Genomic DNA, 16,613 nt, shown 5'->3' on the forward strand with positions numbered 1-16,613 from the left:
TCTTGAAAATGTTTTTCCAGAAGGGAAAAATGCTAAAAATGAATAGGGAACATATTTTGAGTTATTTGTAGTACATGTACATAATGCCTCGCCTGAAATCACTGTACACTTGCCTTTTGGTGGGGGAAAAAAGCAGTTTGTCATCTGTACTGCCTTCCAAAATTAGATTCAGATAATCCCACCTTTTGGAGTAAATGAGCAGCAGATTGGTCTTAAAAATGAAATTCAAGTAAGCTCTTGGTGAGTGATATAAAAAATAAATAAGCTAATATGTGAGCAACAGAGAGCATCTCTGTGATAGATGATAACACAGATTACCTTTGTTGTGTTCATAATTAGGCTGGGCAGGGAAAGGAGAGGGAGAAGGAGGCATTAGGAACTGCTTTTGTTTAGTCCTGTGTGGTTGGGTTTGGTTTGGTTTTTGGGGTTTTTTTTATTATTTTGTCCTTTTTTCCCCCTGTGTGTGAGTGTGGCTCACCGTGCACAGATGAGGAATTGTATGGGAAATTTGCAGCTGCTCCAGTTATTCAGTAAGATTTGTGTAAGCTGGCACAAGGGACAAAATTAGAGGGAAGTTGAACGAGTGCTGTGCAGTTTATTAGCTAGGCAGCCATAATTTTGACCTTGCTGTGGGTTAAAGGACACAGACCTGAGAAGAAATCTGTTTATCATGTGGGGAATTCATGCCATCCCTGACAGTGTACAGTGAACAAGATGGATGATCTGCCAAATTGGTCCCTCGCATGGGTGAGTCAGGGCAAATTTACAGTACAATTCCTCTGCTGCTCCTGATACAGAAATAACATTTCCCAGCGTTTCTGTTCAGTTGTATGATGACCCAGGGTGAGCAGAGAGAAGAAATAGGATTTGTAGGATCCCCTTTACCTTAAAGATTTACATGCACCTCACTTTCTGTCTTCCTCTTTTGCATCTCACATAAAGCACTAAGGAAAAAGTCAGATTTTTAGGTTTGAGAGAGCAACTTCAAGTGAGTGTGTCAGGGAAGCTCTTGAATGCAGCATGGGAAGGCTCCCAGGACCCTGAAGAACAAACACCATTATCCTCTGCACTCTGCTCCTACTGGGCCTGACTTTTCCTGGGGCAATATTTTCCTTCAGCATTTGGGATATGTTTCCATGCTGCACAGGCTGCATGCTCTGGAATGATCTGACAATATTCTGGATTACAAACTCAAAAACCAGTGAGGTTTACTGGGACCTGAGAATCCTCTGTGGTGGCACCACAGGGCTCAGAAAACTCTGGGCTCTGGGCTTCTCCTTGTGCAGCTGAGAGCTCTGTCAGCCTCCTCCAGGCAGCTGGAGCCAAACCCAGGGATGTGTGAGGCTGGAATCCATGCCATAAACCCTGGCAAGTAATGGGAGGGAGGCAGCAAGGAGGAGGAAGCAGCCCCACAGGGATGGGAAAAGCTGTGGATGGAGAAATCACTTGTGCTCCTTATCTCCTGAGTGATTCTTGTAAACCACGTTGCCTCTGTGGTGTTGCTTTAAAAAAGGTTCAGCCTGTACCCTCATGTCTGGAATCCCTGAATAAGCTCAGGCAGTACATTCTGTGAGAGATAAATTTATTGGGGGGAAACAACATTTTGTACAGAACCTATTGTTGTTAGCAAATTAACAGATTGGGAAAGCTTTCCTTTAAACCAAGAGTCACATGAACAGTTTTGGTTGTCTCCTGATCCACTCCATATCTTTATGTTGGATTTTCAAATACTTTAATTAATACAACATAATTACAAACTGTATTTTAATCTTGTTATTTCTGGACAAAGAGAATTGCAGAAATGTGATGTGTGTGATAAGAAACAAAAGGAAATCAATAACACTCTCAAGATAGAGAGTTGTATCACTTGTAGAAAATCCCTCATTGACAGAACAAAATAGTGGCTGAGTGAGTTTCTTACAAGTCACAGAAGGAAGTTTAAAGCAGTCTAGAATGGTGGCTTTAAAACCATCCTTATATAAAAATGTTGTGACAAGCAAAACTGAGATTTCCTGACCAAGGAAATTGCGTGCAAACTTACAGACTATTGCACTTCAGTTTTTCCTGATTTTTATTTGTATTTGTACATCTTGTCTTTAGAAGAAATCAGAGACGACTCAAGACAAAATTAGAAAATAATTCTTGTTTTTAAAAAGAGGCTTTTTAGTACCCAAGTCATAGCAAGTAACATTTTGCATACTTAGGCATTTCTTTAAGTAGGTAGAATATAAATGAGGAGGAAAGTTAAATATCCTGCAATCAAAACATTAAAATTATGCTAAAGTGGGGACTTTTTTCTCTTTTTTTAATTACAGAAAGTACTCCAAAGACTTCTGCCAGTTGCAGTCCTGCTCCTGAATCTCCCATGAGTTCCAGTGAATCAGTGAAAAGCCTGACTGAGTTGGTACAGCAGCCCTGCCCTGCCATAGAGACGAGTAAGGATGGCAAATCCCAGGAATCCAGTGAGCCACCTGCATCTGAATCCCAATCCACCACCCCTCTGCCACTCTCGGGCCACTCTGCACTCAGCATCCAAGAACTGGTGGCCATGTCCCCTGAGCTGGACACCTATGGCATCACCAAGAGGGTCAAGGAAGTGCTCACGGACAACAATCTTGGTAAATCTCTTTATTCTCATTTCTTGACCAAAGTCGTGTGTAAGTGTTCATGTTTTTATGTATGACAATGCCTGGGTTTGACCCAGGCAAAAAAGGTATCTAATCTTTTTAAACTGGTGGAAAACTCCTTTCACATTGTCACACTCTGCTTCAAATCCCATCACACCCTTGTTCTTCCTCAGCTCTGCTCCTGGCTCAGCAGCCAGGTACTGCTCCCACCTCCCAAAACGAGTGCAGCAGGCTGTCAGCACCCCCAGAACCCCAGAGCCAGGAGATCTCTCCTTGGGAAAGGCTGTTTCCCCCACTCTTGCAAATTCCAGGCCCGTGCTGGGTGAAGTAGAGGAGGCCAGCATGGCTGGAGAGGAAGGTGCACCACCAGCAGGAGCACAGTGTGCCTGCAGAGCTGGGAGGGAAAATCCAGCCTCAGCTGAGGTTGAGATGAGCCTGAGATAAGTGTGCAGGGCCCCTCAGTTCTTCTGCTTAGACAGGTGCAAAGCTGAGGCTGCTTTTGCCTCCAGATGGGTTTTGGGCTGTTGCCTTCAGTGTCCTGACTGTTGGGAACAGTCACAGGGAATAACCTGAAGTGAGTTTGGGAAGTCCACATTGATTCTGTCACTGTGCCTCTAAATCACTGGTTCTTCATGTCTTTAACCCTTGCTTCCCTCCCAGGGCTTTGGGAAATGTTTGTGGGATCCTCTGAGGGCTCTGGCAGGAGGGCAGTAAGGCTGTGCCAGTGTTATCTGCTCCTGCCTCTGGGTCTGAGCAAGGGATTCATCCCACCTGCATCAGGTGGGAATGGCTGCTGCTCCCCAGGAGTACCAGTTTCTCTTCCTTCTCTACAAATAGGACCTAAAGTTGAGATTTAGACTGATGATGTTACTTATGTGAGAAGAATTTTATCCCTATCATCTGAACATGATGACTGTGGAAGTAAAACTCTGGTTTAGTATGTGAGGAAGCCTCTTTTCATCCAGACACAGGATAATGTGTTATTTCCTTAAAACATATTTTAAGGGGGAAAGTACTGGAATGGGGGAGGTCCCAAGTTCTCATTTAACATCATTTGGGGGGAAAAAGGAAATGGCCCTGATCACTGACAGAGCCTGAATGAGATGGTGTTCCACTGAGCCCAGCAGAATTCCTTGCCCATGCCCTTGGCTGGGGCAGATGGTGGTTCTTGTTCAGTGGAGATAAGGTAGAGACAAAGCCCCAAATCATGGTAAGGGTTTGCAGATCCAAGCCCCTGGTTTTTGAGCAAAATGCTGTTGAGTGCTGTACCTGCTCTGGTGTTCCAGAGAGGTTTGGGAAAAAAAAAAAAAAGTATTTTTGTTTACATTTGCTTTGATGCCATTTTTACTTAGTCTTTTTTATTTCCCATGATTTTTGTTTTCCTACAGTGTGGCTGACAAGCCTAAAAAGCAGCAGAAGAGCCAGGAAATGTGCCCCAAACTCTGCATTAGGTGTGGAACCAGTTTCAATGTCTCCTTTTGTGCCCTCAGTGTGCTGGTGCACCAGGATTTCTGGTGCACAGGTTTCTCTGCTCTAGGCCACTGGGCCTTGTGGACCTGTCACAGGCAGCTGGTGGTGGCTGAGGTGTCCCAGTGTCACCAGCCAGAGACCACAGCTGTACAAAGCAATTCAGACTGAGCTGGGTGGGTCTCTCCTCCCCTCACCAGTCAGGGGAATCACTTCAAAGTGAAGCAGAGTAGGTTCAGATGGGATGTTAGGAAGAAATTCTTCCTGTGAGGGTGGGGAGGTCCCAGCTCAGGGTGCCCAGAGCAGCTGCCCCATCCCTGGAAGTGTCCAAGGCCAGGTTGGATAGGGCTTGGAGCAGCCTGGGACAGTGGAAGGTGTTCCTTTCACTAGGAGCTGGAACTGGGTGATCTTTAAGGTCCTTTCCAACCCAAACCATTCTCTGAAGGTTCTGTGCCTTCAGCACAGAGCTGCTGCTGATGTTCTGAGCCCCAAAAGTCAGAGGATCCTCAGGGGTTCCCTGCTGGGCTGCAGGAGCTCACAGAGGGAAGCAGATGCACTCAGCTGTTTGAGGATAGGGGTTATTGGGCATTTTGTAGGAAGGGTCAAGACTTTCCATGAAAGATCCATTAGGATCTGCATCAGTAAGAACAGGCATGAAAGGTGGGGAGGAGTTTTAGGAAACTTGGGCTTAAAAATATTGCTGTTATTAGTGGTGCTGTGCTGAAGATGGAGCGTGATCCACCTGCTCCCTCCCAGGGATGATTTCTGACACCTTCCCCCTTAGCTTGGGAGTCTTTCAGGTGTTTTCTCCTGTCCTGCCATATCCTGACATGAAATAAACAACACAAAACATCTTTAGCTTTGTTCTTAACACCTAGAGAACATGATGTTACCTCCTTCCACGTTTGCATTTTTAATTTTTAGGCTGTAGTTTAAAGGTTCATTTCCTTCAGCAGCACTGCCAGCACTGCTCATTCCCAACCCTTTTGCAAATCTGTGCCCATATTCCTGTTCATGTGGCAGCACAATAGCAGATTTTTAAAGTGGCTGTGTTATCTTGTTAGTAGCTGGCAGGTTTACAGGGAAATGGATGAGGCCTTGCTGATGTTTTTAAATACAAGCAGGGAGCAGGTTACCCCAGCAAGACATGTGATAAAAACATAAAGATAAAATTGATAAAATTTCCCCTGAATTACCTCTTTTGTCTGATTTTCCTGATATTGAGGGTAGTGGAAAATCACTTATTACTCAGGAACTTGAGTGAATTCTGGATGTAGGTTTCTGTTCAGTCTGTAGGAGCTGTTTTCAGGGCTGGTTTCAGAGCTTATTAGCAGAGTGTCATGTTAAGCCCTGTTCTCCTTTCACCTCTCTGCCTCTCATTATCTCAGCTGCTGCTTCTGAAAACTTTGCAGACCCACCTGCCCCACACACCTGAGTGGGATGTTCTGCAGCTTCTGACTGCTCCCATATTCCTTCCTCTCCCCACACATGCAAAAAAAAAAAAAAAAAAACACACCAGGGCAAAAATCTTGAGATATTTCTGAAGAGAAAGAGGAGGAGAATCTTGGAGTTAAGTGCAGGGGATGGGTCTGTAGAGCAGATATTTGCCATGAGCTGTCTGTGTCAGGATCAGGGAAGGCTGTGAAGGGCTCCTGAGAGGTGGTGGTGCTTTTGCAGGTGTGGGCTTGTCCTGCAGAGCTGTGGGGTCAGAACCCCCACTCACCCCATTGTCCCTTAGGGATCTCTTGGTTACCACTGGCTGTAAGTGCTGGGATGTGGAGGGACAATGCTCTGTTGTGTGTTAGTGAGAGCACTCCAAAGCTGCAGATCAGACACAGGACCCTGAGCCCCAAATTTGGGGGTTATGGAAAGATCTTTGGGTTACCTTCAAATGCCATGGCAGCAGCACTTGTACCTTAAATCCTGATGACTCAGATGACTCCAGGCTCTCCTGCAGCAGGAGTTGGTATCAAGGCAGTGCAGCTGAGGAAGAGCACTGAAGTGAAGGGAGTTAAAAAATCAGCTCTGTGGTTGGGTTTGAGCTGCACAGGCATTTTCCCCAGCCCTTCATAAGTCAGGCTGTTCCCATATAAAATCATTGTCAGCAATGCACATATGAACACTGTACACTGTCAAGCATTTGCAGATTTCACCCTGCCAGATGACAGCATTTTGTAAGAGAACTAAAATTAACTATTCTTAATTAGAAATACTGTAGAGATTGTAAAACAAAAACTGTATTGCAAGTTCTGATTATCTCCAGTGGGTAAGGCACAGTTAGATCCCCACAGATAGCACAGCACAGAAATTCCATACATGTTTCTGTGAGCACATTTATATGGCCCTTGCTGAAGGGGGAGGTTGCATTGCTCTTGGTTCACTGATTGCTGGAAATGTTTGGATTGCCCTGTTGGAACAAAGCTGTGGCACTGCCCTCCTGCATAAGAGCTAAGTGCCTCACTGCTCTCACTAGTTGCCTGCTCAGCTAGAAGTTCAGTTTATTTTTCCTCTCCTAGTTTTATTTTTTGCACACTGTTTCACTGTAAGGTCCTGCTCCCCAAACGTGTCGGGCTCCTCCCTTTATCCCAGGCAGATCCTGAGGATTAAACTAAAGCTCAATATTTACCCTTCTAGTGGGGGGCAGAGCATTTATTCTCCTAAACGTTTCTTCTGGGTTTTTGAAGCAGTTCTGAAGTAAGACTAATTGAGGAATGATCTCGTGTTCTTTGCCGTGTCTCGGCTGAGCGAATTCATGCTCTTCTCAATTTCCCTTTAGGTCAGCGTTTGTTTGGGGAGACAATCCTGGGGCTGACCCAGGGCTCTGTCTCAGACCTGCTGGCTCGCCCCAAGCCCTGGCACAAGCTGAGTCTGAAGGGAAGGGAGCCCTTTGTCCGCATGCAGCTGTGGCTCAACGATCCCAACAACGTGGAGAAGCTGATGGATATGAAGCGCATGGAGAAAAAAGGTAACGGGAGCAGAGTGCTGACTCACACCTTCCACTCTTCAGCCTGGCTTTATAACCCTCCAGAAATAGTGGAGAGGCACCATTGATCCACTGCTATGAGGCTTATGCAAAAGGACTTCAGCTCAGTTTTTTTTGGAGCTTTTATTTGATGCTTGCTCAAGCAGATACATCTCAAAATAAAAAGAAAACAAACACACAAGAAAAAGCCAACCCCAAACCCTAAATATTCACCAGCTGCTGGGGAATCATTGCTGCTTTCTCCTATAGATTAATTACTGAGGCCATGGTGTATCTCTGATAACTTGCCTTACCAAATGAGAAATGTGGGTTTGGGAGCTGGCTTTGGGTTATTAGTTAATAGTGCTGCAGCTGGTCACAGATGTTGGGCTGGAAGAACTGTGCATTGATTCCTGGGAAAGCTCCTTGCCAGTCCTGCACTGATGGTTGCTGGGAGGAGAGAAAAATGCAGCCTTTATAAAAGGCTATTGCAGAATAATGATATTTGTAGCCTTTATAGGGAGGGGTAAGGTGATTGTGTTAATAAAATAAAATTTGTGTTATGCTCACATAAAACAGGGTCATGGGGATGGACCTGTAAGTGCTCTGAGTTGTTACTGGGTATCTTAGTAGGAAGTTCATCCTGCAAATTTATCCAACTCTCTCCATTTTAAATTCATCACTAAAACCCAGTGGTTGTTCAGAGCCCTGTTTTTAGTATGTTCATGTGATTTTACAAGAGAGACTCGTGGGCTGCCATTATCAGCAGTTAACTAATTAATGATATATACATCTCTGGAGCTGTCCCTTAATGATATTAGCACAGACATCATTAATGGTGTACACTGAAAGCTCTGCTGTTGACTGATGTTCTGAAAGCATTTACACATTTGATCAAGAACTTGGTGATTATTTTTAAAATTGCAGTGAGGGAGCTGCTGGGAAAATTGTAGTCTTGCAGGCTTTTAAGAAGAAATTCAAGCCCTTGTCACAGTAACCAGTATAAAATAAAGCAGTGCAGTATCTTGGCACATGTATGATCTTCCATGGGGAGTAAAATCCACTTGGGTTTCCCACTTACAACTGTAAACCAAAGGGAATCATGAGGAGTTTTGCTGTATTAGAAACATGGCAGGAATAAAATTGTCAACTAGCTGGATTTTTATAGCCTCACAGAGAATATTGCCCATAATGCAGCAAAATAAAATAAAAATAATTTAAAAGTAGTACTGACAATATCCTTTCAAAACGATTTTCTAAACTGGATTCTTATCAAATAGTGAGCAATACATATGGTCTGTAGATGGCATCTGAATAGAGATAAGGCCATAAATCATTGAAACTCTGCTCTGAGCTCCTGAACTGTGCAAGTGCTGTCCTCAGAGCAGTCTAAAGTGAATTCAGCCCTGTATTTTCTGCAAAATCCTTTCATGCAGGTAAGGATCCTGTGATTTAACCTTTTAAATTGCTCCAGAGCCACATTAAGAATTTAACTTTCCCTTCAGTTAATGTCAGTTAAAGAACAATGCGACTGGGTCTACTTCCAGTGAAACATTATTATCAATTATTTCTCTGCCACATTTTATTAAGGGAGTAAATTAATAATTATGATAAAGGTGAGCTGCATATCTCTTTTTTTTTTTTTCTGTTCCACCAGTCTGAAGTTTGTGCTATAAATGTCCCTTTTAAGAGGTTCTGAAAATTTGCAATGTACACTTTTCAACCTCTTTGGAGGGAGCTGGAGCTTCATGCTCACCAGGCTGAGACATTTGCACACCTTTCCTGCCTTGGAAATGTTCATTCCTCTCATAACCTCCGGGGTGTTGGGCTGCTGGAGCATCACACTCCTCACAGAACAGCACTGCTGTCAGGAGAAAATTGAATTCCCTTTATTTCCCCATTATTTCACTTTTTAATAATCTTGTTCAATACCACATAAGGTAAAAATTATATTAAAAGGGGCTCTGTTTTATCTCAGTGGGCAGCTGTGCAGTGGTGTCTGTGGCATCCACAGCTGGACTGGGGGGGGAAAGGTGTAACTCAGCCTCAGACCCAGATCCAGACCTTGGCCCAAATTACAGCTCAGTTTCCTTTTTTTTCATATATCTCCTGAGAAGTGGAGACTGGTCACAGACAAAAATCAAACTTCTCCAAAAATAAAGTGTGTTTGCAACTTAGATTCCAGTTTGAGCCTTGCTGTCACTGCAAATGTGCTGAATGATCTCCTTACGTTGTCTGCATGCAGCACATATGTATAAAAATAAAAATGGAAAAGCTTTTAAAAATGTCATCTAAGTTTCCAGAGACCAGCATTAAAGCCTGAAGTCTGAGTCCTAGTTCTGCCTTTGGCCCAGTGGAAATTTTGTGCTGATAGTAGATTGTCCTCCAGAAAGAGAACAGTGGGAACTCCTCCTCTTTCTTTGTATTTTAATGAAACATGTGCTTTTATATCATTTGTTCCATTCACATGAGAGCAACCCAGCTCAGCCAGTGCACCTTGTGTGATGCCAGTGTGAGGTTACAGGAGCAGAGGAAGGAATGACATTTTCCCCAAGCTCTCACAGCTCCAGATTGCCCTTTGCTGCTTAAGACAGGAGCTCTGCCCTGCCAGGAATCCCATCCTGTGGAGAGCAGACAAAGGGAGATCCAGCCCATCCCAATCCCTGTGTGTCTCGTGCTGACTCAGTGACCTGACCAAATTCCAGAAACTCCAGTTAGAGGTGCTCTGAGCCCCTGTCACATCTCCCATGCCAGGTTCTGGTTTGTCTTGTGGCCTCCTCGAAGCTGCTGCCCATTGCTGAGGTGATGGATGTGGTCCTCCAGCCTCTTGGTTCTGCTGTGCAAGAAAACAAGGGAGCTTTGGCTGTAGTTTGCAGGTCAATGCAAGTTGGAAATAACACCCAGGAAGGAGTTTTGAGATTAAACACTTTATAGGAATATGAGATTATCTTGCTGGAATGATTCATTCCATGGTTGAAGGTTGTAACAGTTCCTCGAAGACTACAAAAATAAGGCCAATGGGTCACCTTGAAATAATGCAGATTTTTTGCAGTTTTACATCTGGTTGGAACAACCTAAATAGGTGGATTTTTAAAGGAGATTTATTTTAAATAAAAAAACCCAACCACTTTGTTTTTTATGGTTATTTCAAACGTGTGCAGGACTGTATCACGTCAGAGTGATGGATCATGAGCAACTCACACTGTGTTCCATATCAGTGATCTTACACAGTAGGCAATCCTCAGGTAATCTGTCATGTTCAGGAAAAACAAAATGTGGGCCATGCAGATACCCCCAAAGGTTACAGAGTGTGTTCAGAATTCACTGCCATGAGAGCAAAGCCACAGTGCCAAAGGTCCCACTGGAGGCACCATGGAGAGGGCAGGGTGCTGGAACCCACTGGAGCCAGAAAACCCAGCCAGTGCTGGAGGGAACCCTGCCAGGAGGCATTGGCTGGGGTATGAACACTGCAGTTTATTTGATTGCACTGATTTTTTATTCACTGTGCAGCCTCAGCCTGAAGGCAGAGCTGTGGGGAGAGAAAAATTGAATTTTTGAAGAATTTGGTTGCTGACCAGTGTGACTGGCCCCACAGTGTCCCTGGCTCCTGGAGATTTAATGCCTCCTGGATTGATGTCTGGCTGGTGCAATTCGTAACTTAATTATCAAATTTTAGCTCTTGAATATGTAAACTCTTAAATATCTAGAAGGTATTTAACAGCCATTAAATATTTTATTGACAAGATTCACTCTATATTTGCTGTTTTCAGCCCCCTCATTAGCAATGCTTGTGCATGATACTGCCAGGTGCAGTAAATCCCACCTCTCCATGCCCAGTGTAAATCAATCAAGTCAGTGACAGCCTTTGCTGGGACTCCTTCCTTGTGGAATTTGCCAGGATAATTCACTCCCAAGCAGGGAGGAAGGTCAGTGGCAGGATCACAGGCTCCTGCCATCAGCCTCTCCGAGCCCATCAGTGCAGGGAGAGCTTTCTTAAAAGTGTCTGTGTTTTGGAAGGAGCTTTGTGTAGGGGAGGAGGGTGCTGGGGGCTGGTTTTCTTTCATAACCTGTCACTGCCACAGCAGAGAGCTGTAGGGAAAGGCAGCAAAAGCCTGATGGTTGTTCAGCCCATCCCTGGCATCTCCGGGCTCCAGGCGCCACCGTGTGTTGGAGATGGCTGGGGAAGGCTGGGAATGCTGCAGCTCCACTTCCTCAGTCGTGTTTTCCTTCATGTCAGACACCTCCGTGTACATCTGAAGTGTTTTAACCACCAAACCCCTTTCAGTCAAAACGAAGCACAACTGTCCCAGTCAGGGCCTTGCGTGGGAGTTCACTCCTCTTGGAGGAGTGAATCTGAAATGAGTCGTGTGAACTGAACCCTGTCATTCGTGTCCCACGTTCATTGTAAAGGCAGAACACTCTGGCAGGTTTCCAGCTGACTTACCCTCTTTTCTTCTCTTTCTGCCTCTTGCATCCTCCCTTCATTTGGTCTCTGGTGGCACCTCATCCTTCCCAGCCCATCCCTGCATCCCCACCTGTGGCAGTGTTCACAGGGGTCCCAGGACCAGGGAAGAGATGAGAATCTTGACTCCATATTTCAGAAGGCTGATTTATTATTTTATGATATATGTTATATTAAAAGAAAATCATATATTAAAACTATACTAAAAGAATAGAAGAAAGGATTTCATCAGAAGGCTAGCAAGGAATAGAAAAGGAAAGAATGATAATAAAATCTTGTGACTGACCAGAGAGGCCAAGACAGCTGGACTGTGATTGGCCATTAATTAAAAACAGCCACATGAGACCAACCAAAGATCCACCTGTTGCATTCCACAGCAGCAGGTAATTATTGTTTACATTTTGTTTCTGAGGCCTCTCAGCTTCTCAGGAGGAAAGATCCTACCAAAAGGATTTTTCATAAGATATGTCTGTGACACCCCCCTGCCGTCTCCATGTTTATCCCTACGCTTTCCCCATCCTTCCTTCTCACAGCAGCAAGTTTACCCCCAACTTAAAAAGACCCTGACAGATAAGAATCCATTGACTCTGCATCTGCATTCAGCCTGGGCTGACCCCCATGCCTCTCTTTCAGCCTACATGAAACGGCGGCACAGCTCCGTCAGCGACAGCCAGTCCTGCGAGTCCTCGTCCGCCGGCATCGACTACAGCCAGGGCGCCAGCCCCCAGCCCCAGCACCAGCTCAAGAAGCCCCGGGTGGTGCTGGCACCAGAGGAGAAAGAAGCTCTCAAACGAGCCTACCAGCAAAAGCCATACCCATCACCAAAAACCATTGAGGAACTCGCCACGCAGCTCAACTTGAAAACCAGCACCGTGATCAACTGGTTCCACAATTACAGGTGAGTGACCTCCCAGAGCCCTGCTCCTGAGGGAGGGCTTGGCTTGGCTCTGCCTCAGCAGACTGTGTCGGGTGATTGTGCAAAACAAGCAGCTCTGACAGCAGGGAGGTTCTCACTAACACAGTGCTAATGCTCCAGACTAATTTCAAGTCATCCCTGAGGAGCAGCTGTACTCACATATTGATGTGAGTAGTGCTTTTAAACAGAAAGTCTGGCTTTTGGGGTGGGCGTGGATGTAGAGATGTCCACTGATGAATATTTATAAAGGCACTGCAGCAGGCCAGGCTGCTCTGACTCACATGTGCACACGCACAGACACGTGTGGGGTGTGTGGTGGGTGTTGTCCCTGGCTCACTGGGTGGGGGGGACTGGGAAATGTCCTTTATTAGGTGCCATCAGAATTGCTTTCATTGTGTCATTTTTCTGCATCAGAAGAAAAAAAGGATTTTCTTTTAGGTCTTGAGTCACCGAGCTCTGAAGATAGGCACAGTGTTTGTGCTGTGGTTCTGGGAAGCTTTGTGGAGTCCTGAAGGACAGAGAGCCAATAAACCTGAACTCAGATGTGGCCACAGAGGGGGACTTCTTACAGGGGCCTGGAGTGCCAAGACAAGGGGGAATGGCTTTAAACAGCCAGAGAACAGGAATAGATGGGATATTGTGAAGAATTTGTTCTCTGTGAGGTTGGGCAGGCCCTGGCACAGGGTGCCCAGAGCAGCTGTGGCTGCCCCTGGATCCCTGGAAGTGCCCAAGGCCAGGTTGAACAGGGCTTGGAGCACCCCAGGATAGTGGAAGGTGTTCTGCCCATGGCAGGGGATGGAACAGAGTGAGCTTTTAGGTCCCTTCCAACCCAAACCATTCCAAAATTCTATGATTTATTTCATTGCTATGATTAAATCATTAAGTTCCACTGAAATAAAATGTTGGTCTGTTCAGTTCCTCTCTCATTTGAGGAGGAACCTTCTCCACATTTGAGCCCCTGAAGCAGGTTTTGGCCTAGAGACAGCAATAAAAACAGACAAGGCTGGAATAGCACATAAGAATTATAGGGATTTGAATAAACATATTATCAACCGTGCTTGGGATTGGAAGTCCTAATTAATGCAGCAGACTTTTCTCCAAGAAATTTGTGCTAATGAATATTGAACAGGTACAGTTAAGCTACCAGATTTAATACTATTCTGCTCCTTCACTCGGAGCCAGTAATGTTCCTAATTAGTCCAGATTGCTAAACTTGTTTGTTTTTAAAAACTGCTAACATTTAAAGGGTAGTTTTTCACTTTAGCCCTTCTCAGCTTTTACCAGGGAAGTTGCTGAAGCAAAAGCAGCAGAGTTTAATGAGCTATCTCAAAAATACTATGCACAATAGTTAAATAATGTTTATAGTAAACAATACAAAATTTTTAAAAATCAAGTAAGCATATTTACACTGAATTCCACTGCCTTGAATTCAGTACAGATTCAGCCTCTTTTCACTGCTCAGAGTTCTCCAAATGCAGGCCTCTTCCAATTCCCACTTGCAGGCAATTATACACAAGTTGGAGGGATGCCTATGAAAATATGTTCCCTTCGGCCTGACAGCAAAATGTGCTGTTCTCACTTGGGCAGACGAGCCTGGTGGCAGGTGTCACCTCCCTCTGGTGGCAGGTGTCACCTCCCTCGTTAGCACAGATCCCTCCCTGCCTGGGCGTGTGATGGGTGCCTCCAGCCCCACCTTCCCGGGGAGGAGGTGCTGACAGCTGGACCCAAAATCAGAGCCTGCCCACTGGGGGAGCACAAGGCTGAGCTTTGAGTGATCTGGGCCTGCTCCCAGATGTGCTGCTGGGACTCCAGGGCTTTCCAAAGCTGTTTCAAGACTGCTTGGAGCCCCGTGTGCTCTGAGCACTGAAAAATCAAAACACAAACCTGTTTTTTGTTCCCCTTGACAATAACTTTCTTAGCTGTCGTGCATGAATTTCTCTTAAATCATGTGGAGGGTGTTGCAGAAAAGGGACAGGTTCCATGTTCTGTGAGGGGAGCAGGGTCTGACTGTTCTGCTGATTGTATGTTATAAGAAATGAGTGGTCTTTATATCAGTCCTCTCTAGGCCACACTTAACTTCATCTCCTTCATACTCTCCCTCAGCCATTTCTTTTCCAAACTCAAGAGTTTTTTATACAGAAGCAGTTCCACATCTCTGACCCTTGCTTGTGCTTTAATTCTAATTTTTCTGTAGCTTTAGATAAGGGAGGGCACAGATTTGGACAAGTTTGTCTTGCTGTTTCTTGGGAATCCTTTGCTGTGATGCTTTTCCTTTCGGATTCATCCCAAATCTCACTTTCCAAACGTGGTTGCTATAGCAGGATCTACCTTTATATCCACCAGATGGAAAGTCAGCATTAGCATTTATTTCCTGCAGCAAAAAGAAACGCTGGAAAAAAATATCCTCAGCAGGCAAAGAAATAATTCACTGCAGAATATAAATGGGTATAAAGGATTTTGACATGTCTGCAAACTTCTCCAAGTCTATGGCTTTGCATTCATACCAGTCACATAGCTCTCAGAATATACAATAAATATCCCTTGCTTTGCACTAGTAAGCACATACAGGACACATCAGAGTTTGAGGCTCTGATGTCTTAAGAATGGTAGAAAAAAGCAGGAGGGAGGAATTTCTATCCCACTTCACCTGTGGAAACTGGCACATAAACTCAGTAGGCCACAGAAATTATACTACAGATGCATCAGGAATGAAACCAGACTTTCTAGAAATGTAATCCAGCACTCTTGGGCCCTAAATTCTGAGTGTAATTTTCAATGAACTCTACATAGTGCTGGTTTTGATGTTGTGTGAAGGCTTGTCTGGGGAGCTGCAGCAAACACCCAGGAGATCTCTGATGTTTTGTGTTCCACTGGTGAAATCCAGCAGGGTGTGTGGATGTCAAGGCCAACACCTTCCCCAAGAGGAATCCTCTCTGGAATCCTCTAGCTGCTGTCACCAGGTCTTCTTTACCATAAGAATTTAATTACCATGTTAATCAGGAGCCAGACCAGATTCCAGCAGCAATATATTGGGTGTGAATTCCAGGGATCTCCACAGACGTGGTTTGATGTTTGTAGGGCTGGGCTCAGATTCTCAGTGAGGTTCAGTACCTGCTGGAGCTGAGGTATTTTAAATGCCATGCAGGCACAGAGCTCTTACCAGCCTGCTCTCCTGACTTGGGGAATGTTACAGAAGCACCGTGTTCTGGATCAATGTCCATGCAGGGAGATTTTAGGCATAAATAGAGGCTGATAATCAATGTAGCAGGATGCCTGCAGTTAATGGTAATAGAAAATTAATGTTAGCACCTGTGGGCTTCTGTTAGGTGAGTAATATTCTCCTAGGGAAAATTACAGACCCCCTAAATCCTTCAGAAGTGTGGAGTCAGCGAGTACTGCTGAAATACTCTGTTGCATTTCAAGTAAGTCAATAAGATCAATAGCTTCAAAAGCAGTATTCAGGTGGTGTTCTCCATTTAGCTGAATGTTTTTCCATTGTGTGCTGTCTTCCACAGCACAGTTAAGGGAAAATAGAAAATCCTTACAGCCATCAGGGCTGGGACAGCATGTCACTTGTGGTTTGCAGGCCCCTTGGCAGTTCCCTGTGGCTGAAACCAAGAGTTTTTTATCTTCACTCTGAAAAATAGTAAGTTCTGGTAAACTCTCCCTAGGCCTGTGGTCCTGTCCCTGACCCCAGATCACTGGGGCTCCCTCTTGGTTATAAATTAGATTTAAATGGTGTTCATCACTTCTCCCATGGATGCAGCAGGACAGAGAAAGGGTTAGCCCAGAGCCTAAGGTTTTTCTATAAATTTTTCTGTACTTGTGGGGATTTTGGGAACTCCTAAACAGAGAAGGAAGAGGGAGGAAGGCCTGAGTTAAAAGGGAGTGGTGGTGTGTTTGGGGTGTCCTTGCACACCAGGCAATTCTACCCACACATGGAGTGCAGTCATTCCTATGAAAGGCACTACTGGGCTTGTCACTATTCATGTTCTGAATTTGATTTTTTAAAATAAAAAATGAGGCAGAAGTCAGACTAGCTCATAGACTGGCAGCCTGTCACAGGCTGGGCTTTCTCACAGTGCTTTCAGCACAACAGGCTTGGTTTCATCTTCATTTCTCCTTGCTGTCCAGAACACCAAGGGGCTTGTCCAGCTTTTTCCTGGTTTATTTTTTGTT

At 44.9% G+C, this 16,613-nt stretch overlaps 1 protein-coding gene across 7 annotated transcripts in view; it reads left to right on the plus strand.

Moving 5' to 3' along the window:
- Positions 1 to 16,613, plus strand: part of CUX1 (cut like homeobox 1) — a 269,325-nt gene that overhangs the window by 218,970 nt on the left and 33,742 nt on the right. For 6 of the 7 annotated variants that reach the window (XM_059866191.1, XM_059866192.1, XM_059866194.1 and 3 more), the window contains 3 exons: positions 2,316 to 2,618; positions 6,871 to 7,059; positions 12,152 to 12,416. The exons of the other annotated variant lie outside the window; for it this stretch is intronic. In XM_059866191.1, coding sequence (XP_059722174.1) covers positions 2,316 to 2,618; positions 6,871 to 7,059; positions 12,152 to 12,416 — 757 coding nt within the window. The remainder of the gene's footprint in view (positions 1 to 2,315; positions 2,619 to 6,870; positions 7,060 to 12,151; positions 12,417 to 16,613) is intronic. 7 annotated transcript variants of the gene reach the window in all.

Source organism: Haemorhous mexicanus, chromosome 22, assembly GCF_027477595.1.
Source record: "Haemorhous mexicanus isolate bHaeMex1 chromosome 22, bHaeMex1.pri, whole genome shotgun sequence".
NCBI lineage: Eukaryota > Metazoa > Chordata > Aves > Passeriformes > Fringillidae > Haemorhous > Haemorhous mexicanus.